The 25,573-nt window shown below is 54.5% G+C and overlaps 1 protein-coding gene across 1 annotated transcript in view; it reads right to left on the reverse strand.

The window, feature by feature from the left end:
* LOC140410197 (cystatin-B-like) overlaps positions 1–25,269 on the reverse strand; it is a 226,264-nt gene extending 200,995 nt beyond the window's left edge. The window contains exon 1 of the mRNA XM_072498168.1: positions 25,152–25,269. Within this exon, the coding sequence (XP_072354269.1) occupies positions 25,152–25,229 (78 nt within the window). The 5' untranslated portion in view covers positions 25,230–25,269. The remainder of the gene's footprint in view (positions 1–25,151) is intronic.
* Positions 25,270–25,573: the final 304 nt, after the last annotated feature.

Consider the following 25,573-nt stretch of genomic DNA (forward strand, 5'->3'; position numbering starts at 1 on the left):
CAGAGGGTCAGTACTGCGGGCGTGCTGCACTGTCAGAGGGTTAGTACTGAGGGAGTGCTGCACTGTCAAAGGGTGAGTACTGAGGGAGTACTGCCTGTCAGAGGGTCAGTACTGAGGGAGTGCTGCACTGTCAAAGGGTGAGTACTGGGGGAGTACTGCCTGTCAGAGGGTCAGTACTGAGGGAGTGCTGCACTGTCAGAGGGTCAGTGCTGAGGGAGTGCTGCACTGTCAGAGGGTCAGTACTGAGGGAATGCTGCACTGTCAGAGGGTGAGTACTGAGGGAATGCTGCACTGTCAGAGGGTCAGTACTGAGGGAGTGCTGCACTGTCAGAGGGTCAGTGCTGAGGGAGTGCTGCACTGTCAGAGGGTCAGTACTGAGGGAATGCTGCACTGTCAGAGGGTGAGTACTGAGGGAATGCTGCACTGTCAGAGGGTCAGTACTGATGGAGTGCTGCACTGTCGGAGGATCAGTAATGAGGGAATGCTGCACTGTCAGAGGGTCAGTACTGAGGGAGTGCTGCACTGTCAGAGGGACAGTACTGAGGAATGCTGCACTGTCAGACAGTCATTACTGAGGGAATGCTGCACTGTCAGAGTGTCAGTACTGAGGGAGTGCTGCACTGTCGAAGGGTCAGTACTGGGGGAGTGCTGCACTGTCAGAGGGTCAGTACTGAGGGAATGCTGCACTGTCAGATGGTTAGTACTGAGGGAGTGGTGTACTGTCAGAGGGCCAGTACTGAGGGAGTGCTGCACTGTCAGAGGGTCAGTATTGAGGGAGTGCTGCACTGTCAGAGGGTCAGTACTGAGGGAGTGCTGCACTGTCCGAGGGTCAGTATTGAGGGAGTGCTGCACTGTCAGAGGGTCAGTACTGAGGGAGTGGTGCACTGTCAGAATGTCAGTACTGAGGGAGTGGTGTACTGTCAGAGGGCCAGTACTGAGGGAGTGCTGCAATGTCAGAGGTTCAGTACTGTGGGACTACTGCACTGTTTAGAGGGTCAGTACTGAGTGAGTGCTGCACTGTCAGATGGTCAGTACTGAGGGAGTGCTGCACTGTCAGAGGGTCAGTACTGAGCCAGTGCTGCACTGTCAGAGGGTCAGTACTGAGGGAGTGCTGCACTGTCAGAGGGTCAATACTGAGGAATGCTGCACTGTCAGACAGTCATTACTGAGGGAGTGCTGCACTGTCAGAGGGTCAGTACTGAGTGAGTGCTGCACTGTCAGAGGGCCAGTACTGAGGGAGTGCTGCACTGTCAGACAGTCATTACTGAGGGAATCCTGCACTGTCAGAGGGTCAGTACTGTGTGAGTGCTGCACTGTCAGAGGGATAGTACTGAGGGAGAGCTGCAATGTCAGAGGGTCAGTACTGAGCCAGTGCTGCACTGTCAGAGGGTCAGTACTGAGGGAGTGCTGCACTGTCAAATGGTGAGTACTGGGGGAGTGCTGCACTATCAGATGGTCAGTACTGAGGGAGTGCTGCACTGTCAGAGGGTCAGTACTGAGCGAGTGCTGCACTGTCAGAGGGTCAGTGCTGAGGGAGTGCTGCACTGTCAGAGGGTCAGTACTGAGGGAGTGCTGCACTGTCAGATGGTGAGTACTGAGGGAGTGCTGCACTGTCAGAGGGTCAGTACTGAGGGAGTGCTGCACTGTCAGAGGGCCAGTACTGAGGGAGTGCTGCACTGTCAGACAGTCGTTACTGAGGGAATCCTGCACTGTCAGAGGGTCAGTACTGTGTGAGAGCTGCACTGTCAGAGGGTTAATACTGAGGGAGAGCTGCAATGTCAGAGGGTCAGTACTGAGGGAGTGCTGCACTGTCAGAGGGTCAGTACTGAGGGAGTGCTGCACTGTCAAAGGGTGAGTACTGGGGGAGTACTGCCTGTCAGAGGGTCAGTACTGCGGGCGTGCTGCACTGTCAGAGGGTTAGTACTGAGGGAATGCTGCACTGTCAGAGGGTGAGTACTGAGGGAATGCTGCACTGTCAGAGGGTCAGTACTGATGGAGTGCTGCACTGTCGGAGGATCAGTACTGAGGGAATGCTGCACTGTCAGAGGGTCAGTACTGAGGGAGTGCTGCACTGTCAGAGGGACAGTACTGAGGAATACTGCACTCTCAGACAGTCATTACTGAGGGAATGCTGCACTGTCAGAGGGTAAGTACTGAGGGAATGCTGCACTGTCAGAGGGTGAGTACTCAGGGAATGCTGCACTGTCAGAGGGTCAGTAATGAGGGAGTGCTGCTCTATCAGAGGGTGAGTACTGAGGGAATGATGCACTGTCAGAGGGTCAGTACTGAGGGAATGCTGCACTGTCAGAGGGTCAGTACTGAGGGAGTGCTGCTCTATCAGAGGGTTAGTACTGAGGAAATGCTGCACTGTCCGAGGGTCAGTATTGAGGGAGTGCTGCACTGACAGAGGGTCAGTACTGAGGGAGTGGTGCACTGTCAGAATGTCAGTACTGAGGGAGTGGTGTACTGTCAGAGGGCCAGTACTGAGGGAGTGCTGCAATGTCAGAGGGTCAGTACTGAGGGACTACTGCACTGTCAGAGGGTCAGTACTGAGTGAGTGCTGCACTGTCAGAGGGTCAGTACTGATGGAGTGCTGCTCTGTCAGAGGGTCAGTACTGAGGGAGTGCTGCACTGTCAGAGGGTCATTACTGAGGGTGAGCTGCAAAGTCAGAGGGTCAGTACTGAGGAATGCTGCACTGTCAGACAGTCATTACTGAGGGAGTGCTGCACTGTCAGAGGGTCAGTACTGAGTGCGTGCTGCACTGTCAGTGGGCCAGTACTGAGGGAGAGCTGCAATGTCAGATGGTCAGTACTGAGGGATTGCTGCATTGTCAGAGGGTCAGTACTGAGGGAGTGCTGACTGTCAGCGGGTCAGTACTGAGGGAGTGCTGCACTGTCAGAGGGTCAGTACTGAGGGAGAGCTGCACTGTCAGAGGGCCAGTACTGAGGGAGTGCTGCACTGTCAGACAGTCATTACTGAGGGAATCCTGCACTGTCAGAGGGTCAGTACTGAGCCAGTGCTGCACTGTCAGAGGGTCAGTACTGAGGGAGTGCTGCACTGTCAAATGGTGAGTACTGAGGGAATGATGCACTGTCAGAGGGTCAGTACTGAGGGAATGCTGCACTGTCAGAGGGTGAGTACTGAGGGAGTGCTGCACTGTCAGAAGGTTAGTACTGAGGGAATGCTGCACTGTCAGAGGGTGAGTACTGAGGGAATGCTGCACTGTCAGAGGGTCAGTACTGAGGGAATGCTGCACTGTCAGAGGGTGAGTACTGAGGGAGTGCTGCACTGTCAGAAGGTTAGTACTGAGGGAATGCTGCACTGTCAGAGGGTCAGTACTGAGGGAGTGCTGCACTGTCAGAGGGGTCAGTACTGAGGGAATGCTGCACTGTCAGAGGGTGAGTACTGAGGAAATGCTGCACTGTCAGAGGGTCAGTAATGAGGGAGTGCTGCTCTATCAGAGGGTGAGTACTGAGGGAATAATGCACTGTCAGAGGGTCAGTACTGAGGGAGTGCTGCACTGTCAGAGGGTCAGTACTGAGGGAGTGGTGCACTGTCAGAATGTCAGTACTGAGGGAGTGGTGTACTGTCAGAGGGTCAGTAATGAGGAAATGCTGCACTGTCCGAGGGTCAGTATTGAGGGAGTGCTGCACTGACAGAGGGTCAGTACTGAGGGAGTGGTGCACTGTCAGAGGGTCAGTACTGAGGGAATGCTGCTCTATCAGAGGGTTAGTACTGAGGAAATGCTGCACTGTCCGAGGGTCAGTATTGAGGGAGTGCTGCACTGACAGAGGGTCAGTACTGAGGAAGTGGTGCACTGTCAGAATGTCAGAACTGAGGGAGTGGTGTACTGTCAGAGGGTCAGTAATGAGGAAATGCTGCACTGTCCGAGGGTCAGTATTGAGGGAGTGCTGCACTGACAGAGGGTCAGTACTGAGGGAGTGGTGCACTGTCAGAATGTCAGTACTGAGGGAGTGGTGTACTGTCAGAGGGCCAGTACTGAGGGAGTGCTGCAATGTCAGAGGTTCAGTACTGTGGGACTACTGCACTGTTTAGAGGGTCAGTACTGAGTGAGTGCTGCACTGTCAGATGGTCAGTACTGAGGGAGTGCTGCACTGTCAGAGGGTCAGTACTGAGCCAGTGCTGCACTGTCAGAGGGTCAGTACTGAGGGAGTGCTGCACTGTCAGAGGGTCAATACTGAGGAATGCTGCACTGTCAGACAGTCATTACTGAGGGAGTGCTGCACTGTCAGAGGGTCAGTACTGAGTGAGTGCTGCACTGTCAGAGGGCCAGTACTGAGGGAGTGCTGCACTGTCAGACAGTCATTACTGAGGGAATCCTGCACTGTCAGAGGGTCAGTACTGTGTGAGTGCTGCACTGTCAGAGGGATAGTACTGAGGGAGAGCTGCAATGTCAGAGGGTCAGTACTGAGCCAGTGCTGCACTGTCAGAGGGTCAGTACTGAGGGAGTGCTGCACTGTCAAATGGTGAGTACTGGGGGAGTGCTGCACTATCAGATGGTCAGTACTGAGGGAGTGCTGCACTGTCAGAGGGTCAGTACTGAGCGAGTGCTGCACTGTCAGAGGGTCAGTGCTGAGGGAGTGCTGCACTGTCAGAGGGTCAGTACTGAGGGAGTGCTGCACTGTCAGATGGTGAGTACTGAGGGAGTGCTGCACTGTCAGAGGGTCAGTACTGAGGGAGTGCTGCACTGTCAGAGGGCCAGTACTGAGGGAGTGCTGCACTGTCAGACAGTCGTTACTGAGGGAATCCTGCACTGTCAGAGGGTCAGTACTGTGTGAGAGCTGCACTGTCAGAGGGTTAATACTGAGGGAGAGCTGCAATGTCAGAGGGTCAGTACTGAGGGAGTGCTGCACTGTCAGAGGGTCAGTACTGAGGGAGTGCTGCACTGTCAAAGGGTGAGTACTGGGGGAGTACTGCCTGTCAGAGGGTCAGTACTGCGGGCGTGCTGCACTGTCAGAGGGTTAGTACTGAGGGAATGCTGCACTGTCAGAGGGTGAGTACTGAGGGAATGCTGCACTGTCAGAGGGTCAGTACTGATGGAGTGCTGCACTGTCAGAGGGACAGTACTGAGGAATACTGCACTCTCAGACAGTCATTACTGAGGGAATGCTGCACTGTCAGAGGGTAAGTACTGAGGGAATGCTGCACTGTCAGAGGGTGAGTACTGAGGGAATGCTGCACTGTCAGAGGGTCAGTAATGAGGGAGTGCTGCTCTATCAGAGGGTGAGTACTGAGGGAATGATGCACTGTCAGAGGGTCAGTACTGAGGGAATGCTGCACTGTCAGAGGGTCAGTACTGAGGGAGTGCTGCTCTATCAGAGGGTTAGTACTGAGGAAATGCTGCACTGTCCGAGGGTCAGTATTGAGGGAGTGCTGCACTGACAGAGGGTCAGTACTGAGGGAGTGGTGCACTGTCAGAATGTCAGTACTGAGGGAGTGGTGTACTGTCAGAGGGCCAGTACTGAGGGAGTGCTGCAATGTCAGAGGGTCAGTACTGAGGGACTACTGCACTGTCAGAGGGTCAGTACTGAGTGAGTGCTGCACTGTCAGAGGGTCAGTACTGATGGAGTGCTGCTCTGTCAGAGGGTCAGTACTGAGGGAGTGCTGCACTGTCAGAGGGTCATTACTGAGGGTGAGCTGCAAAGTCAGAGGGTCAGTACTGAGGAATGCTGCACTGTCAGACAGTCATTACTGAGGGAGTGCTGCACTGTCAGAGGGTCAGTACTGAGTGCGTGCTGCACTGTCAGTGGGCCAGTACTGAGGGAGAGCTGCAATGTCAGATGGTCAGTACTGAGGGATTGCTGCATTGTCAGAGGGTCAGTACTGAGGGAGTGCTGACTGTCAGCGGGTCAGTACTGAGGGAGTGCTGCACTGTCAGAGGGTCAGTACTGAGGGAGAGCTGCACTGTCAGAGGGCCAGTACTGAGGGAGTGCTGCACTGTCAGACAGTCATTACTGAGGGAATCCTGCACTGTCAGAGGGTCAGTACTGAGCCAGTGCTGCACTGTCAGAGGGTCAGTACTGAGGGAGTGCTGCACTGTCAAATGGTGAGTACTGAGGGAATGATGCACTGTCAGAGGGTCAGTACTGAGGGAATGCTGCACTGTCAGAGGGTGAGTACTGAGGGAGTGCTGCACTGTCAGAAGGTTAGTACTGAGGGAATGCTGCACTGTCAGAGGGTGAGTACTGAGGGAATGCTGCACTGTCAGAGGGTCAGTACTGAGGGAATGCTGCACTGTCAGAGGGTGAGTACTGAGGGAGTGCTGCACTGTCAGAAGGTTAGTACTGAGGGAATGCTGCACTGTCAGAGGGTCAGTACTGAGGGAGTGCTGCACTGTCAGAGGGGTCAGTACTGAGGGAATGCTGCACTGTCAGAGGGTGAGTACTGAGGGAATGCTGCACTGTCAGAGGGTCAGTAATGAGGGAGTGCTGCTCTATCAGAGGGTGAGTACTGAGGGAATAATGCACTGTCAGAGGGTCAGTACTGAGGGAGTGCTGCACTGTCAGAGGGTCAGTACTGAGGGAGTGGTGCACTGTCAGAATGTCAGTACTGAGGGAGTGGTGTACTGTCAGAGGGTCAGTAATGAGGAAATGCTGCACTGTCCGAGGGTCAGTATTGAGGGAGTGCTGCACTGACAGAGGGTCAGTACTGAGGGAGTGGTGCACTGTCAGAGGGTCAGTACTGAGGGAATGCTGCTCTATCAGAGGGTTAGTACTGAGGAAATGCTGCACTGTCCGAGGGTCAGTATTGAGGGAGTGCTGCACTGACAGAGGGTCAGTACTGAGGGAGTGGTGCACTGTCAGAATGTCAGTGCTGAGGGAGTGGTGTACTGTCAGAGGGTCAGTAATGAGGAAATGCTGCACTGTCCGAGGGTCAGTATTGAGGGAGTGCTGCACTGACAGAGGGTCAGTACTGAGGGAGTGGTGCACTGTCAGAATGTCAGTACTGAGGGAGTGGTGTACTGTCAGAGGGCCAGTACTGAGGGAGTGCTGCAATGTCAGAGGGTCAGTACTGAGGGACTACTGCACTGTCAGAGGGTCAGTACTGAGTGAGTGCTGCACTGTCAGAGGGTCAGTACTGATGGAGTGCTGCACTGTCAGAGGGTCAGTACTGAGGGAGTGCTGCACTGTCAGAGGGTCATTACTGAGGGTGAGCTGCAAAGTCAGAGGGTCAGTACTGAGGAATGCTGCACTGTCAGACAGTCATTACTGAGGGAGTGCTGCACTGTCAGAGGGTCAGTACTGAGTGCGTGCTGCACTGTCAGTGGGCCAGTACTGAGGGATTGCTGCATTGTCAGAGGGTCAGTACTGAGGGAGTGCTGACTGTCAGCGGGTCAGTACTGAGGGAGTGCTGCACTGTCAGAGGGTCAGTACTGAGGGAGAGCTGCACTGTCAGAGGGCCAGTACTGAGGGAGTGCTGCACTGTCAGACAGTCAGTACTGAGGGAGTGCTGCACTGTCAGAGGGTCAGTACTGAGGGAATGCTGCACTGTCGGAGGATCAGTACTGAGGGAATGCTGCACTGTCAGAGGGTCAGTACTGAGGGAGTGCTGCACTGTCAGAGGGTGAGTACTGAGGGAATGCTGCACTGTCAGAGGGTCAGTACTGATGGAGTGCTGCACTGTCGGAGGATCAGTACTGAGGGAATGCTGCACTGTCAGAGGGTCAGTACTGATGGAGTGCTGCACTGTCGGAGGATCAGTACTGAGGGAATGCTGCACTGTCGGAGGATCAGTACTGAGGGAGTGCTGCACTGTCAGAGGGTCAGTACTGAGGGAGTGCTGCACTGTCAGAGGGTCAGTACTGAGGAATGCTGCACTGTCAGACATTCATTACTGAGGGAATGCTGCACTGTCAGAGGGTCAGTACTGAGGGAGAGCTGCTCTATCAGGGGGTGAGTACTGAGGGAATGATGCACTGTCAGAGGGTCAGTACTGAGGGAATGCTGCACTGTCAGATGGTTAGTACTGAGGGAATGCTGCACTGTCCGAGGGTCAGTATTGAGGGAGTGCTGCACTGTCAGAGGGTCAGTACTGAGGGAGTGGTGCACTGTCAGAATGTCAGTACTGAGGGAGTGCTGCACTGTCAGAGGGCCAGTACTGAGGGAGTGCTGCAATGTCAGAGGGTCAGTACTGATGGAGTGCTGCACTGTCAGATGGTCAGTACTGAGGGAGTGCTGCACTGTCAGAGGGTCATTACTGAGGGAGAGCTGCAAAGTCAGAGGGTCAGTACTGAGGGAGAGCTGCACTGTCAGAGGGTCAATACTGAGGAATGCTGCACTGTCAGACAGTCATTACTGAGGGAGTGCTGCACTGTCAGAGGGCCAGTACTGAGGGAGTGCTGCAATGTCAGAGGGTCAGTACTGATGGAGTGCTGCACTGTCAGATGGTCAGTACTGAGGGAGTGCTGCACTGTCAGAGGGTCATTACTGAGGGAGAGCTGCAAAGTCAGAGGGTCAGTACTGAGGGAGAGCTGCACTGTCAGAGGGTCAATACTGAGGAATGCTGCACTGTCAGACAGTCATTACTGAGGGAGTCCTGCACTGTCAGAGGGTCAGTACTGTGTGAGTGCTGCACTGTCAGAGGGTTAGTACTGAGGGAGAGCTGCAATGTCAGAGGGTCAGTACTGAGCCAGTGCTGCACTGTCAGAGGGGCAGTACTGAGGGAGTGCTGCACTGTCAAATGGTGAGTACTGGGGGAGTGCTGCACTATCAGATGGTCAGTACTGAGGGAGTGCTGCACTGTCAGAGGGTCAGTGCTGAGGGAGTGCTGCACTGTCAGAGGGTCAGTGCTGAGGGAGTGCTGCACTGTCAGAGGGTCAGTACTGAGGGAGTGCTGCACTGTCAGATGGTGAGTACTGAGGGAGTGCTGCACTGTCAGCGGATCAGTACTGAGGGAGTGCTGCACTGTCAGAGGGTCAGTACTGAGGGAGTGCTGCACTGTCAGAGGGTCAGTACTGAGGGAGTCCTGCACTGTCAGAGGGTCAGTAATGAGGGAGAGCTGCATTGTCAGAGGGTCAGTATTGAGGGAGTGCTGACTGTCAGCGGATCAGTACTGAGGGAGTGCTGCACTGTCAGAGGGTCAGTACTGAGGGAGTGCTGCACTGTCAGAGGGTCAGTACTGAGGGAGTACTGCCTGTCAGAGGGTCAGTACTGCGGGCGTGCTGCACTGTCAGAGGGTTAGTACTGAGGGAGTGCTGCACTGTCAAAGGGTGAGTACTGAGGGAGTGCTGCACTGTCAGAGGGTCAGTACTGAGGGAATGCTGCACTGTCAGAGGGTCAGTACTGAGGGAGTACTGCCTGTCAGAGGGTCAGTACTGAGGGAGTGCTGCACTGTCAAAGGGTGAGTACTGGGGGAGTACTGCCTGTCAGAGGGTCAGTACTGCGGGCGTGCTGCACTGTCAGAGGGTTAGTACTGAGGGAGTGCTGCACTGTCAGAGGGTCAGTGCTGAGGGAGTGCTGCACTGTCAGAGGGTCAGTACTGAGGGAATGCTGCACTGTCAGAGGGTGAGTACTGAGGGAATGCTGCACTGTCAGAGGGTCAGTACTGATGGAGTGCTGCACTGTCGGAGGATCAGTAATGAGGGAATGCTGCACTGTCAGAGGGTCAGTACTGAGGGAGTGCTGCACTGTCAGAGGGACAGTACTGAGGAATGCTGCACTGTCAGACAGTCATTACTGAGGGAATGCTGCACTGTCAGAGTGTCAGTACTGAGGGAGTGCTGCACTGTCGAAGGGTCAGTACTGGGGGAGTGCTGCACTGTCAGAGGGTCAGTACTGAGGGAATGCTGCACTGTCAGATGGTTAGTACTGAGGGAGTGGTGTACTGTCAGAGGGCCAGTACTGAGGGAGTGCTGCACTGTCAGAGGGTCAGTATTGAGGGAGTGCTGCACTGTCAGAGGGTCAGTACTGAGGGAGTGCTGCACTGTCCGAGGGTCAGTATTGAGGGAGTGCTGCACTGTCAGAGGGTCAGTACTGAGGGAGTGGTGCACTGTCAGAATGTCAGTACTGAGGGAGTGGTGTACTGTCAGAGGGCCAGTACTGAGGGAGTGCTGCAATGTCAGAGGTTCAGTACTGTGGGACTACTGCACTGTTTAGAGGGTCAGTACTGAGTGAGTGCTGCACTGTCAGAGGGTCAGTACTGATGGAGTGCTGCACTGTCAGATGGTCAGTACTGAGGGAGTGCTGCACTGTCAGAGGGTCAGTACTGAGCCAGTGCTGCACTGTCAGAGGGTCAGTACTGAGGGAGTGCTGCACTGTCAGAGGGTCAATACTGAGGAATGCTGCACTGTCAGACAGTCATTACTGAGGGAGTGCTGCACTGTCAGAGGGTCAGTACTGAGTGAGTGCTGCACTGTCAGAGGGCCAGTACTGAGGGAGTGCTGCACTGTCAGACAGTCATTACTGAGGGAATCCTGCACTGTCAGAGGGTCAGTACTGTGTGAGTGCTGCACTGTCAGAGGGATAGTACTGAGGGAGAGCTGCAATGTCAGAGGGTCAGTACTGAGCCAGTGCTGCACTGTCAGAGGGTCAGTACTGAGGGAGTGCTGCACTGTCAAATGGTGAGTACTGGGGGAGTGCTGCACTATCAGATGGTCAGTACTGAGGGAGTGCTGCACTGTCAGAGGGTCAGTACTGAGCGAGTGCTGCACTGTCAGAGGGTCAGTGCTGAGGGAGTGCTGCACTGTCAGAGGGTCAGTACTGAGGGAGTGCTGCACTGTCAGATGGTGAGTACTGAGGGAGTGCTGCACTGTCAGAGGGTCAGTACTGAGGGAGTGCTGCACTGTCAGAGGGCCAGTACTGAGGGAGTGCTGCACTGTCAGACAGTCGTTACTGAGGGAATCCTGCACTGTCAGAGGGTCAGTACTGTGTGAGAGCTGCACTGTCAGAGGGTTAATACTGAGGGAGAGCTGCAATGTCAGAGGGTCAGTACTGAGGGAGTGCTGCACTGTCAGAGGGTCAGTACTGAGGGAGTGCTGCACTGTCAAAGGGTGAGTACTGGGGGAGTACTGCCTGTCAGAGGGTCAGTACTGCGGGCGTGCTGCACTGTCAGAGGGTTAGTACTGAGGGAATGCTGCACTGTCAGAGGGTGAGTACTGAGGGAATGCTGCACTGTCAGAGGGTCAGTACTGAGGGAGTGCTGCACTGTCGGAGGATCAGTACTGAGGGAATGCTGCACTGTCAGAGGGTCAGTACTGAGGGAGTGCTGCACTGTCAGAGGGACAGTACTGAGGAATACTGCACTCTCAGACAGTCATTACTGAGGGAATGCTGCACTGTCAGAGGGTAAGTACTGAGGGAATGCTGCACTGTCAGAGGGTGAGTACTGAGGGAATGCTGCACTGTCAGAGGGTCAGTAATGAGGGAGTGCTGCTCTATCAGAGGGTGAGTACTGAGGGAATGATGCACTGTCAGAGGGTCAGTACTGAGGGAATGCTGCACTGTCAGAGGGTCAGTACTGAGGGAGTGCTGCTCTATCAGAGGGTTAGTACTGAGGAAATGCTGCACTGTCCGAGGGTCAGTATTGAGGGAGTGCTGCACTGACAGAGGGTCAGTACTGAGGGAGTGGTGCACTGTCAGAATGTCAGTACTGAGGGAGTGGTGTACTGTCAGAGGGCCAGTACTGAGGGAGTGCTGCAATGTCAGAGGGTCAGTACTGAGGGACTACTGCACTGTCAGAGGGTCAGTACTGAGTGAGTGCTGCACTGTCAGAGGGTCAGTACTGATGGAGTGCTGCTCTGTCAGAGGGTCAGTACTGAGGGAGTGCTGCACTGTCAGAGGGTCATTACTGAGGGTGAGCTGCAAAGTCAGAGGGTCAGTACTGAGGAATGCTGCACTGTCAGACAGTCATTACTGAGGGAGTGCTGCACTGTCAGAGGGTCAGTACTGAGTGCGTGCTGCACTGTCAGTGGGCCAGTACTGAGGGAGAGCTGCAATGTCAGATGGTCAGTACTGAGGGATTGCTGCATTGTCAGAGGGTCAGTACTGAGGGAGTGCTGACTGTCAGCGGGTCAGTACTGAGGGAGTGCTGCACTGTCAGAGGGTCAGTACTGAGGGAGAGCTGCACTGTCAGAGGGCCAGTACTGAGGGAGTGCTGCACTGTCAGACAGTCATTACTGAGGGAATCCTGCACTGTCAGAGGGTCAGTACTGAGCCAGTGCTGCACTGTCACAGGGTCAGTACTGAGGGAGTGCTGCACTGTCAAATGGTGAGTACTGAGGGAATGATGCACTGTCAGAGGGTCAGTACTGAGGGAATGCTGCACTGTCAGAGGGTGAGTACTGAGGGAGTGCTGCACTGTCAGAAGGTTAGTACTGAGGGAATGCTGCACTGTCAGAGGGTGAGTACTGAGGGAATGCTGCACTGTCAGAGGGTCAGTACTGAGGGAATGCTGCACTGTCAGAGGGTGAGTACTGAGGGAGTGCTGCACTGTCAGAAGGTTAGTACTGAGGGAATGCTGCACTGTCAGAGGGTCAGTACTGAGGGAGTGCTGCACTGTCAGAGGGGTCAGTACTGAGGGAATGCTGCACTGTCAGAGGGTGAGTACTGAGGGAATGCTGCACTGTCAGAGGGTCAGTAATGAGGGAGTGCTGCTCTATCAGAGGGTCAGTACTGAGGGAGTGGTGCACTGTCAGAATGTCAGTACTGAGGGAGTGGTGTACTGTCAGAGGGTCAGTAATGAGGAAATGCTGCACTGTCCGAGGGTCAGTACTGAGGGAGTGGTGCACTGTCAGAATGTCAGTACTGAGGGAGTGGTGTACTGTCAGAGGGTCAGTAATGAGGAAATGCTGCACTGTCCGAGGGTCAGTACTGAGGGAGTGCTGCAATGTCAGAGGGTCAGTACTGAGGGACTACTGCACTGTCAGAGGGTCAGTACTGAGTGAGTGCTGCACTGTCAGAGGGTCAGTACTGATGGAGTGCTGCACTGTCAGAGGGTCAGTACTGAGGGAGTGCTGCACTGTCAGAGGGTCATTACTGAGGGTGAGCTGCAAAGTCAGAGGGTCAGTACTGAGGAATGCTGCACTGTCAGACAGTCATTACTGAGGGAGTGCTGCACTGTCAGAGGGTCAGTACTGAGTGCGTGCTGCACTGTCAGTGGGCCAGTACTGAGGGAGAGCTGCAATGTCAGATGGTCAGTACTGAGGGATTGCTGCATTGTCAGAGGGTCAGTACTGAGGGAGTGCTGACTGTCAGCGGGTCAGTACTGAGGGAGTGCTGCACTGTCAGAGGGTCAGTACTGAGGGAGAGCTGCACTGTCAGAGGGCCAGTACTGAGGGAGTGCTGCACTGTCAGACAGTCAGTACTGAGGGAGTGCTGCACTGTCAGAGGGTCAGTACTGAGGGAGCGCTGCACTGTCAGAGGGTCAGTACTGAGGGAGCGCTGCACTGTCAGAGGGTCAGTACTGAGCAAGTGCTGCACTGTCAGAGGGTCAGTACTGAGGGAGTGCTGCACTGTCAGAGGGTCAGTACTGAGGGAGCGCTGCACTGTCAGAGGGTCAGTACTGAGGGAGCGCTGCACTGTCAGAGGGTCAGTACTGAGCCAGTGCTGCACTGTCAGAGGGTCAGTACTGAGGGAGTGCTGACTGTCAGCGGGTCAGTACTGAGGGAGTGCTGCACTGTCAGAGGGTCAGTACTGAGGGAGAGCTGCACTGTCAGAGGGCCAGTACTGAGGGAGTGCTGCACTGTCAGACAGTCAGTACTGAGGGAGTGCTGCACTGTCAGAGGGTCAGTACTGAGGGAGCGCTGCACTGTCAGAGGGTCAGTACTGAGGGAGCGCTGCACTGTCAGAGGCTCAGTACTGAGCCAGTGCTGCACTGTCAGAGGGTCAGTACTGAGGGAGCGCTGCACTGTCAGAGGGTCAGTACTGAGCCAGTGCTGCACTGTCAGAGGGTCAGTACTGAGGGAGCGCTGCACTGTCAGAGGGTCAGTACTGAGCCAGTGCTGCACTGTCAGAGGGTCAGTACAGAGGGAATGCTGCACTGTCAGAAGGTTAGTACTGAGGGAATGCTGCACTGTCAGAGGGTGAGTACTGAGGGAATGCTGCACTGTCAGAGGGTCAGTACTGAGGGAGTGCTGACTGTCAGAGGGTCAGTACTGAGGGAGTGCTGACTGTCAGAGGGTCAGTACTGAGGGAGTGCTGACTGTCAGAGGGTCAGTACTGAGGGAGTGCTGCACTGTCAGAGGGTCAGTACTGAGAGAGTGCTGCACTGTCAGAGGGTCAATACTGAGGGAGTGCTGCACTGTCAGAGGGTCAGTACTGAGGGAGTGCTGCACTGTCAGAGGGTCAGTACTGAGGGAGTGCTGCACTGTCAGAGGGTCAGTACTGAGGGACTGCCGCACTGTCAGAGGGTCAGTACTGAGAGAGTGCTGCACTGTCAGAGGGTCAATACTGAGGGAGTGCTGCACTGTCAGAAGGTTAGTACTGAGGGAATGGTGCACTGTCAGAGGGTGAGTACTGAGGGAATGCTGCACTGTCAGAGGGTGAGTACTGAGGGAATGCTGCACTGTCAGAGGGTCAGTACTGATGGAGTGCTGCACTGTCGGAGGATCAGTACTGAGGGAGTGCTGCACTGTCAGAGGGACAGTACTGAGGAATACTGCACTCTCAGACAGTCATTACTGAGGGAATGCTGCACTGTCAGAGGGTAAGTACTGAGGGAATGCTGCACTGTCAGAGGGTGAGTACTGAGGGAATGCTGCACTGTCAGAGGGTCAGTAATGAGGGAGTGCTGCTCTATCAGAGGGTGAGTACTGAGGGAATGATGCACTGTCAGAGGGTCAGTACTGAGGGAGTGCTGCTCTATCAGAGGGTTAGTACTGAGGAAATGCTGCACTGTCCGAGGGTCAGTATTGAGGGAGTGCTGCACTGACAGAGGGTCAGTACTGAGGGAGTGGTGCACTGTCAGAATGTCAGTACTGAGGGAGTGGTGTACTGTCAGAGGGCCAGTACTGAGGGAGTGCTGCAATGTCAGAGGGTCAGTACTGAGGGACTACTGCACTGTCAGAGGGTCAGTACTGAGTGAGTGCTGCACTGTCAGAGGGTCAGTACTGATGGAGTGCTGCACTGTCAGAGGGTCAGTACTGAGGGAGTGCTGCACTGTCAGAGGGTCATTACTGAGGGTGAGCTGCAAAGTCAGAGGGTCAGTACTGAGGAATGCTGCACTGTCAGACAGTCATTACTGAGGGAGTGCTGCACTGTCAGTGGGCCAGTACTGAGGGAGAGCTGCAATGTCAGATGGTCAGTACTGAGGGATTGCTGCATTGTCAGAGGGTCAGTACTGAGGGAGTGCTGACTGTCAGAGGGTCAGTACTGAGGGAGAGCTGCACTGTCAGATGGTCAGTACTGAGGGAGTGCTGTACTGTCAGAGGGTCAGTACTGAGGGAGTGCTGACTGTCAGAGGGTCAGTACTGAGGGAGAGCTGCATTGTCAGATGGTCAGTACTGAGGGAGTGCTTCACTGTCAGATGGTCAGTACTGAGGGAGAGCTGCACTGTCAGAGGGCCAGTACTGAGGGAGTGCTGCACTGTCAGACAGTCATTACTGAGGGAATCCTGCACTGTCAGAGGGTCAGTACTGAGCCAGTGCTGCACTGTCAGAGGGTCAGTACTGAGGGAGTGCTGCACTGTCAAATGGTGAGTACTGAGGGAATGATGCACTGTCAGATGGTCAGTACTGAGGGATTGCTGCATTGTCAGAGGGTCAGTACTGAGGGAGTGCTGACTGTCAGAGGGTCAGTACTGAGGGAGAGCTGCATTGTCAGATGGTCAGTACTGAGGGAGTGCTTCACTGTCAGATGGTCAGTACTGAGGGAGTGCTGTACTGTCAGAGGGTCAGTACTGAGGGAGAGCTGCACTGTCAGAGGGCCAGTACTGAGGGAGTGCTGCACTGTCAGACAGTCATTACTGAGGGAATCCTGCACTGTCAGAGGGTCAGTACTGAGCCAGTGCTGCACTGTCAGACGGTCAGTACTGAGGGAGTGCTGCACTGTCAAATGGTGAGTACTGAGGGAATGATGCACTGTCAGAGGGTCAGTACTGAGGGAATGCTGCACTGTCAGATGGTTAGTACTGAGGGAATGCTGCACTGTCAGAGGGTGAGTACTGAGGGAATGCTGCACTGTCAGAGGGTCAGTACTGATGGAGTGCTGCACTGTCGGAGGATCAGTACTGAGGGAATGCTGCACTGTCAGAGGGTCAGTACTGAGGGAGTGCTGCACTGTCAGAGGGTCAGTACTGAGGAATGCTGCACTGTCAGACAGTCATTACTGAGGGAATACTGCACTGTCAGAGTGTCAGTCCTGAGGGAGTGCTGCACTGTCAAAGGGTGAGTACTGGGGGAGTGCTGCACTGTCAGAGGGTCGGTACTGAGGGAGTGCTGCTCTATCAGAGGGTGAGTACTGAGGGAGTGGTGCACTGTCAGAAGGTCAGTACTGAGGGAGTGGTGTACTGTCAGAGGGCCAGTACTGAGGGAGTGCTGCAATGTCAGAGGTTCAGTACTGAGGGACTACTGCACTGTTTAGAGGGTCAGTACTGAGTGAGTGCTGCACTGTCAGAGGGTCAGTACTGATGGAGTGCTGCACTGTCAGATGGTCAGTACTGAGGGAGTGCTGCACTGTCAGAGGGTCAATACTGAGGAATGCTGCACTGTCAGACAGTCATTACTGAGGGAGTGCTGCACTGTCAGAGGGTCAGTACTGAGTGAGTGCTGCACTGTCAGAGGGCCAGTACTGAGGGAGTGCTGCACTGTCAGACAGTCATTACTGAGGGAATCCTGCACTGTCAGAGGGTCAGTACTGTGTGAGTGCTGCACTGTCAGAGGGTCAGTACTGAGGGAGTGCTGCACTGTCAGAGGGTCAGTGCTGAGGGAGTGCTGCACTGTCAGAGGGTCAGTACTGAGGGAGTGCTGCACTGTCAGATGGTGAGTACTGAGGGAGTGCTGCACTGTCAGAGGGTCAGTACTGAGGGAGTCCTGCACTGTCAGAGGGTCAGTAATGAGGGAGAGCTGCAATGTCAGATGGTCAGTACAGAGGGATTGCTGCATTGTCAGAGGGTCAGTATTGAGGGAGTGCTGACTGTCAGCGGATCAGTACTGAGGGAGAGCTGCACTGTCAGAGGGCCTGTACTGAGGGAGTGCTGCACTGTCAGACAGTCGTTACTGAGGGAATCCTGCACTGTCAGAGGGTCAGTACTGTGTGAGAGCTGCACTCTCAGAGGGTTAGTACTGAGGGAGAGCTGCAATGTCAGAGGGTCAGTACTGAGGGAGTGCTGCACTGTCAGAGGGTCAGTACTGAGGGAGTGCTGCACTGTCAAAGGGTGAGTACTGGGGGAGTACTGCCTGTCAGAGGGTCAGTACTGAGGGAATGCTGCACTGTCAGAGGGTGAGTACTGAGGGAATGCTGCACTGTCAGAGGGTCAGTACTGATGGAGTGCTGCACTGTCAGAGGGTCAGTACTGAGGGAATGCTGCACTGTCAGAGGGACAGTACTGAGGAATACTGCACTCTCAGACAGTCATTACTGAGGGAATGCTGCACTGTCAGAGGGTAAGTACTGAGGGAATGCTGCACTGTCAGAGGGTGAGTACTGAGGGAATGCTGCACTGTCAGAGGGTCAGTACTGAGGGAATGCTGCTCTATCAGAGGGTGAGTACTGAGGGAATGATGCACTGTCAGAGGGTCAGTACTGAGGGAGTGCTGCACTGTCAGATGGTTAGTACTGAGGGAATGCTGCACTGTCCGAGGGTCAGTATTGAGGGAGTGCTGCACTGACAGAGGGTCAGTACTGAGGAAATGCTGCACTGTCCGAGGGTCAGTACTGAGGGAGTGCTGCAATGTCAGAGGGTCAGTACTGAGGGAGTGGTGCACTGTCAGAATGTCAGTACTGAGTGAGTGCTGCACTGTCAGAGGGTCAGTACTGATGGAGTGCTGCACTGTCAGAGGGTCAGTACTGAGGGAGTGCTGCACTGTCAGAGGGTCAGTACTGAGGGAGTGCTGCACTGTCAGAGGGTCAGTACTGAGGGAGTGCTGCACTGTCAGAGGGTCAGTACTGAGGGTGAGCTGCAAAGTCAGAGGGTCAGTACTGAGGAAGGCTGCAGTGTCAGACAGTCATTACTGAGGCAGTGCTGCACTGTCAGTGGGCCAGTACTGAGGGAGAGCTGCAATGTCAGATGGTCAGTACTGAGGGATTGCTGCATTGTCAGAGGGTCAGTACTGAGGGAGTGCTGACTGTCAGCGGGTCAGTACTGAGGGAGTGCTGCACTGTCAGAGGGTCAGTACTGAGGGAGTGCTGCTCTATCAGAGGGTTAGTACTGAGGAAATGCTGCACTGTCCGAGGGTCAGTATTGAGGGAGTGCTGCACTGACAGAGGGTCAGTACTGAGGGAGTGGTGCACTGTCAGAATGTCAGTACTGAGGGAGTGGTGTACTGTCAGAGGGCCAGTACTGAGGGAGTGCTGCAATGTCAGAGGGTCAGTACTGAGGGACTACTGCACTGTCAGAGGGTCAGTACTGAGTGAGTGCTGCACTGTCAGAGGGTCAGTACTGATGGAGTGCTGCACTGTCAGAGGGTCAGTACTGAGGGAGTGCTGCACTGTCAGAGGGTCATTACTGAGGGTGAGCTGCAAAGTCAGAGGGTCAGTACTGAGGAATGCTGCACTGTCAGACAGTCATTACTGAGGGAGTGCTGCACTGTCAGAGGGTCAGTACTGAGTGCGTGCTGCACTGTCAGTGGGCCAGTACTGAGGGAGAGCTGCATTGTCAGAGGGTCAGTCCTGAGGGAGTGCTGCACTGTCAAAGGGTCAGTACTGGGGGAGTGCTGCACTGTCAGAGGGTCGGTACTGAGGGAGTGCTGCTCTATCAGAGGGTGAGTACTGAGGGAATGCTGCACTGTCCGAGGGTCAGTATTGAGGGAGTGCTGCACTGTCAGAGGGTCAGTACTGAGGGAGTGGTGCACTGTCAGAATGTCAGTACTGAGGGAGTGGTGTACTGTCAGAGGGCCAGTACTGAGGGAGTGCTGCAATGTCAGAGGTTCAGTACTGAGGGACTACTGCACTGTTTAGAGGGTCAGTACTGAGTGAGTGCTGCACTGTCAGAGGGTCAGTACTGATGGAGTGCTGCACTGTCAGATGGTCAGTACTGAGGGAGTGCTGCACTGTCAGAGGGTCAATACTGAGGAATGCTGCACTGTCAGACAGTCATTACTGAGGGAGTGCTGCACTGTCAGAGGGTCAGTACTGAGTGAGTGCTGCACTGTAAGAGGGCCAGTACTGAGGGAGTGCTGCACTGTCAGACAGTCATTACTGAGGGAATCCTGCACTGTCAGAGGGTCAGTACTGTGTGAGTGCTGCACTGTCAGAGGGTTAGTACTGAGGGAGAGCTGCAATGTCAGAGGGTCAGTACTGAGCCAGTGCTGCACTGTCAGAGGGTCAGTACTGAGGGAGTGCTGCACTGTCAAATGGTGAGTACTGGGGGAGTGCTGCACTATCAGATGGTCAGTACTGAGGGAGTGCTGCACTGTCAGAGGGTCAGTACTGAGGGAGTGCTGCACTGTCAGAGGGTCAGTGCTGAGGGAGTGCTGCACTGTCAGAGGGTCAGTACTGAGGGAGTGCTGCACTGTCAGAGGGCCAGTACTGAGGGAGTGCTGCACTGTCAGAAGGTCAGTACTGAGGGAGTCCTGCACTGTCAGAGGGTCAGTAATGAGGGAGAGCTGCAATGTCAGATGGTCAGTACAGAGGGATTGCTGCATTGTCAGAGGGTCAGTATTGAGGGAGTGCTGACTGTCAGCGGATCAGTACTGAGGGAGAGCTGCACTGTCAGAGGGCCTGTACTGAGGGAGTGCTGCACTGTCAGAGGGTCAGTACTGTGTGAGAGCTGCACTGTCAGAGGGTTAGTACTGAGGGAGAGCTGCAATGTCAGAGGGTCAGTACTGAGGGAGTGCTGCACTGTCAGAGGGTCAGTACTGAGGGAGTGCTGCACTGTCAAAGGGTGAGTACTGAGGGAGCGCCGCACTGTCAGAGGGTTAGTACTGAGGGAATGCTGCACTGTCAGAGGGTGAGTACTGAGGGAGAGCTGCAATGTCAGAGGGTCAGTACTGAGGGAGTGCTGCACTGTCAGAGGGTCAGTACTGAGGGAGCGCCGCACTGTCAGAGGGTTAGTACTGAGGGAATGCTGCACTGTCAGAGGGTGAGTACTGAGGGAATGCTGCACTGTCAGAGGGTCAGTACTGATGGAGTGCTGCACTGTCGGAGGATCAGTACTGAGGGAGTGCTGCACTGTCAAAGGGTGAGTACTGGGGGAGTACTGCCTGTCAGAGGGTCAGTACTGCGGGCGTGCTGCACTGTCAGAGGGTCAGTGCTGAGGGAGTGCTGCACTGTCAGAGGGACAGTACTGAGGAATACTGCACTCTCAGACAGTCATTACTGAGGGAATGCTGCACTGTCAGAGGGTAAGTACTGAGGGAATGCTGCACTGTCAGAGGGTGAGTACTGAGGGAATGCTGCACTGTCAGAGGGTCAGTAATGAGGGAGTGCTGCTCTATCAGAGGGTGAGTACTGAGGGAATGATGCACTGTCAGAGGGTCAGTACTGAGGGAATGCTGCACTGTCAGAGGGTCAGTACTGAGGGAGTGCTGCTCTATCAGAGGGTTAGTACTGAGGAAATGCTGCACTGTCCGAGGGTCAGTATTGAGGGAGTGCTGCACTGACAGAGGGTCAGTACTGAGGGAGTGGTGCACTGTCAGAATGTCAGTACTGAGGGAGTGGTGTACTGTCAGAGGGCCAGTACTGAGGGAGTGCTGCAATGTCAGAGGGTCAGTACTGAGGGACTACTGCACTGTCAGAGGGTCAGTACTGATGGAGTGCTGCACTGTCAGAGGGTCAGTACTGAGGGAGTGCTGCACTGTCAGAGGGTCAGTACTGAGGGTGAGCTGCAAAGTCAGAGGGTCAGTACTGAGGAATGCTGCACTGTCAGACAGTCATTACTGAGGGAGAGCTGCACTGTCAGAGGGTCAGTACTGAGTGCGTGCTGCACTGTCAGTGGGCCAGTACTGAGGGAGAGCTGCAATGTCAGATGGTCAGTACTGAGGGATTGCTGCATTGTCAGAGGGTCAGTACTGAGGGAGTGCTGACTGTCAGCGGGTCAGTACTGAGGGAGTGCTGCACTGTCAGAGGGTCAGTACTGAGGGAGAGCTGCACTGTCAGAGGGCCAGTACTGAGGGAGTGCTGCACTGTCAGACAGTCATTACTGAGGGAATCCTGCACTGTCAGTGGGTCAGTACTGAGCCAGTGCTGCACTGTCAGAGGGTCAGTACTGAGGGAGTGCTGCACTGTCAAATGGTTAGTACTGAGGGAATGCTGCACTGTCAGAGGGTGAGCACTGAGGGAATGCTGCACTGTCAGAGGGTCAGTACTGATGGAGTGCTGCACTGTCGGAGGATCAGTACTGAGGGAATGCTGCACTGTCAGAGGGTCAGTACTGAGGGAGTGCTGCTCTATCAGAGGGTGAGTACTGAGGGAATGCTGCACTGTCAGAGGGTCAGTACTGAGGGAGTGCTGCACTGTCAGCGGGTTAGTACTGAGGGAATGCTGCACTGTCAGAGTGTCAGTACTGAGCGAGTGCTGCTCTATCAGAGGGTTAGTACTGAGGGAATGCTGCACTGTCAGAGGGCCAGTACTGAGGGAGAGCTGCAATGTCAGAGGGTCAGTACTGAGCCAGTGCTGCACTGTCAGAGGGTCAGTACTGAGGGAGTGCTGCACTGTCAAATGGTGAGTACTGAGGGAATGATGCACTGTCAGAGGGTGAGCACTGAGGGAATGCTGCACTGTCAGAGGGTCAGTACTGATGGAGTGCTGCACTGTCGGAGGATCAGTACTGAGGGAATGCTGCACTGTCAGAGGGTCAGTACTGAGGGAGTGCTGCACTGTCAGAGGGTCAGTACTGAGGGAGTGCTGCACTGTCAGAGGGTCAGTACTGAGGGAGTGCTGCACTGTCAGAGGGTCAGTACTGAGGAATGCTGCACTGTCAGACAGTCATTACTGAGGGAATACTGCACTGTCAGAGTGTCAGTCCTGAGGGAGTGCTGCACTGTCAAAGGGTCAGTACTGGGGGAGTGCTGCACTGTCAGAGGGTTGGTACTGAGGGAGTGCTGCTCTATCAGAGGGTGAGTACTGAGGGAATGCTGCACTGTCAGAGGGTCAGTACTGAGGGAGTGCTGCACTGTCAGCGGGTTAGTACTGAGGGAATGCTGCACTGTCAGAGGGTCAGTACTGAGCGAGTGCTGCTCTATCAGAGGGTTAGTACTGAGGGAATGCTGCACTGTCAGAGGGCCAGTACTGAGGGAGAGCTGCAATGTCAGAGGGTCAGTACTGAGGGAGTGCTGCACTGTCAGAGGGTCAGTACTGAGGGAGTGCTGACTGTCAGCGGGTCAGTACTGAGGGAGTGGTGCACTGTCAGAGGGTCAGTACTGAGGGAGAGCTGCACTGTCAGAGGGCCAGTACTGAGGGAATGCTGCACTGTCAGACAGTCGTTACTGAGGGAATCCTGCACTGTCAGAGGGTCAGTACTGAGGGAGTGCTGCACTGTCAGAGGGTCAGTACTGAGGAATACTCCACTGTCAGACAGTCATTAATGAGGGAATGCTGATTGTCAGAGGGTTAGTACTGAGGGAATTCTGCACTGTCAGAGGGAGAGTACTGAGGGAATGCTGCACTGTCAGAGGGTCAGTGCTGAGGGAGTGGTGCACTGTCAGAGTATCAGTACTGAGGGAATGCTGCACTGTCAGAAGGTGAGTACTGAGGGAATGCTGCACTGTCAGAGGGTCAGTACTGAGGGAGTGCTGCACTGTCGGAGGATCAGTACTGAGGGAGTGCTGCACTGTCAGAGGGTCAGTATTGAGGGAGTGCTGCACTGTCGAAGGGTCAGTACTGAGGGAGTGCTGCACTGTCAGAGGGTCAGTACTGAGGGAATGCTGCACTGTCAGAAGGTGAGTACTGAGGGAATGCTGCACTGTCAGAGTATCAGTACTGAGGGAATGCTGCACTGTCAGAAGGTGAGTACTGAGGGAATGCTGCACTGTCAGAGGGTCAGTACTGAGGGAGTGCTGCACTGTCGGAGGATCAGTACTGAGGGAATGCTGATTGTCAGAGGGTTAGTACTGAGGGAATTCTGCACTGTCAGAGGGTGAGTACTGAGGGAATGCTGCACTGTCAGAGGGTCAGTACTGAGGGAGTGGTGCACTGTCAGAGTATCAGTACTGAGGGAATGCTGCACTGTCAGAAGGTGAGTACTGAGGGAATGCTGCACTGTCAGAGGGTCAGTACTGAGGGAGTGCTGCACTGTCGGAGGATCAGTACTGAGGGAGTGCTGCACTGTCAGAGGGTCAGCACTGAGGGAGTGCTGCACTGTCAGAGGGTCAGTACTGAGGGAGTGCTGCACTGTCAGAGGGTCAGTACTGAGAAATGCTGCACAGTCAGACAGTCATTACTGAGGGAATGCTGCACTGTCAGAGTGTCAGTCCTGAGGGAGTGCTGCACTGTCAAAGGGTCAGTACTGGGGGAGTGCTGCACTGTCAGAGGGTCGTAATGAGGGAGTGCTGCTCTATCAGAGGGTGAGTACTGAGGGAATGCTGCACTGTCAGAGGGTCAGTACTGAGGGAGTGCTGCACTGTCAGAGGGTCAGTACTGAGCGAGTGCTGCTCTATCAGAGGGTTAGTACTGAGGGAATGCTGCACTGTCAGAGGGCCAGTACTGAGGGAGAGCTGCAATGTCAGAGGGTCAGTACTGAGGGAATGCTGCACTGTCAGAGTGTCAGTACTGAGGGAGTGCTGCACTGTCGAAGGGTCAGTACTGGGGGAGTGCTGCACTGTCAGAGGGTCAGTACTGAGGGAGTGCTGCACTGTCAGATGGTTAGTACTGAGGGAATGCTGCACTGTCAGAGGGTCAGTACTGAGGGAGTGCTGCTCTATCAGAGGGTTAGTACTGAGGAAATGCTGCACTGTCCGAGGGTCAGTATTGAGGGAGTGCTGCACTGTCAGAGGGTCAGTACTGAGGGAGTGCTGCACTGTCAGATGGTTAGTACTGAGGGAGTGCTGCACTGTCAGAGGGTCAGTACTGAGGGAGTGCTGCACTGTCAGCGGGATAGTACTGAGGGAATGCTGCACTGTCCGAGGGTCAGAACTGAGTGAGTGCCGCACTGTCAGAGGGTCAGTGCTGAGGCAGTGCTGCACTGTCAGAGGGTCAGTACTGAGGGAGTGCTGCACTGTCAGATGGTCAGTACTGAGGGAGTGCTCACTGTCAGAGGGTCAGTACTGAGGGAGTGCTGCACTGTCAGAGGGTCAGTGCTGAGGGAGTGCTGCACCGTCAGAGGGTCAGTACTGAGGGAGTGCTGCACTGTCAGATGGTGAGTACTGAGGGAGTGCTGCACTGTCAGAGGGCCAGTACTGAGGGAGTGCTGCACTGTCAGATGGTGAGTACTGAGGGAGTGCTGCACTGTCAGAGGGTCAGTACTGAGGGAGTGCTGCACTATCAGAGGGTCAGTACTGAGGGAGTGCTGCACTGTCAGAGGGTCAGTACTGAGGGAGTGCTGCACAGTCAGAGGGTCAGTGCTGAGGGAGTGCTGCACTGTCAGAGGGTCAGTACTGAGGGAGTGCTGCACTGTCAGATGGTGAGTACTGAGGGAGTGCTGCACTGTCAGAGGGTCAGTACTGAGGGAGTGCTGCACTGTCAGAGGGTCAGTACTGACGGAGTGCTGCTCTATCAGAGGGTCAGTACTGACTGAGTGCTGCACTTGTTCTTTGAAGATGTGCTAAGCTCATCCCCCTCTGTCCACTACAGTTGATGTGTCAGATCCCACAGGCATTGCTGAACAATGAACATTCGTTAATTTCTCCACAGGGTCCTGCATAGTTCCAAAAATGCATCCCTTTCCCAACCTGACTGAAACACTTTAAAAGGTCAGTGTCACATTGGTGCGTCTGGACATTCGCTGTTTGCAAACCTCCATTTCCTAAAAACTCCCATGAAATTCTTCATTGCCTGTCAGTTGGTTTGAGATGGCCTCGGAGACTGAAGGTGACGAGGGACCAGGGGGAGTCATGTTGCTCACTTTGGAGATAAGGAGGATATTGAGAAAATTAGATACTTACCGAGCGAACGATGGCCTGAATTTCAGAGGTGACAGCTGAAGTCTTGTCCAAACCACCCAACACTTTTTGTGCTGCCATCTTCACCTTCACTCTCTCTCTCTCTCTCTCTCTCTCTCTCACTGCCTCTCTTTTTATCTTTGCACAGTGGTACTGGCTTTGTGTAAGTTTCCTCTCTCTCACTGCTCCACCCATCAGTGATGTTTCTGCTTGTTACGAAATCCTCTCTTGGTCTGGCTCCTTCCTCATCCCTTGCTCTCTGCCTCTTGAACCCTCTTCGCCACGTCCCTCTCTCTCCCCACCCTTTCTCTTCACCTCTTACCCCTCTATCGCCCACAATCCAGCTCTTTCTAGTCCCGATACTCACGTACATACATTCACAAACTCACACACACTCATTCTCACACACACACCTTCTCAGACAC

Source organism: Scyliorhinus torazame, chromosome 4 (genome assembly GCF_047496885.1).
Source record: "Scyliorhinus torazame isolate Kashiwa2021f chromosome 4, sScyTor2.1, whole genome shotgun sequence".
NCBI classification, from domain to species: domain Eukaryota; kingdom Metazoa; phylum Chordata; class Chondrichthyes; order Carcharhiniformes; family Scyliorhinidae; genus Scyliorhinus; species Scyliorhinus torazame.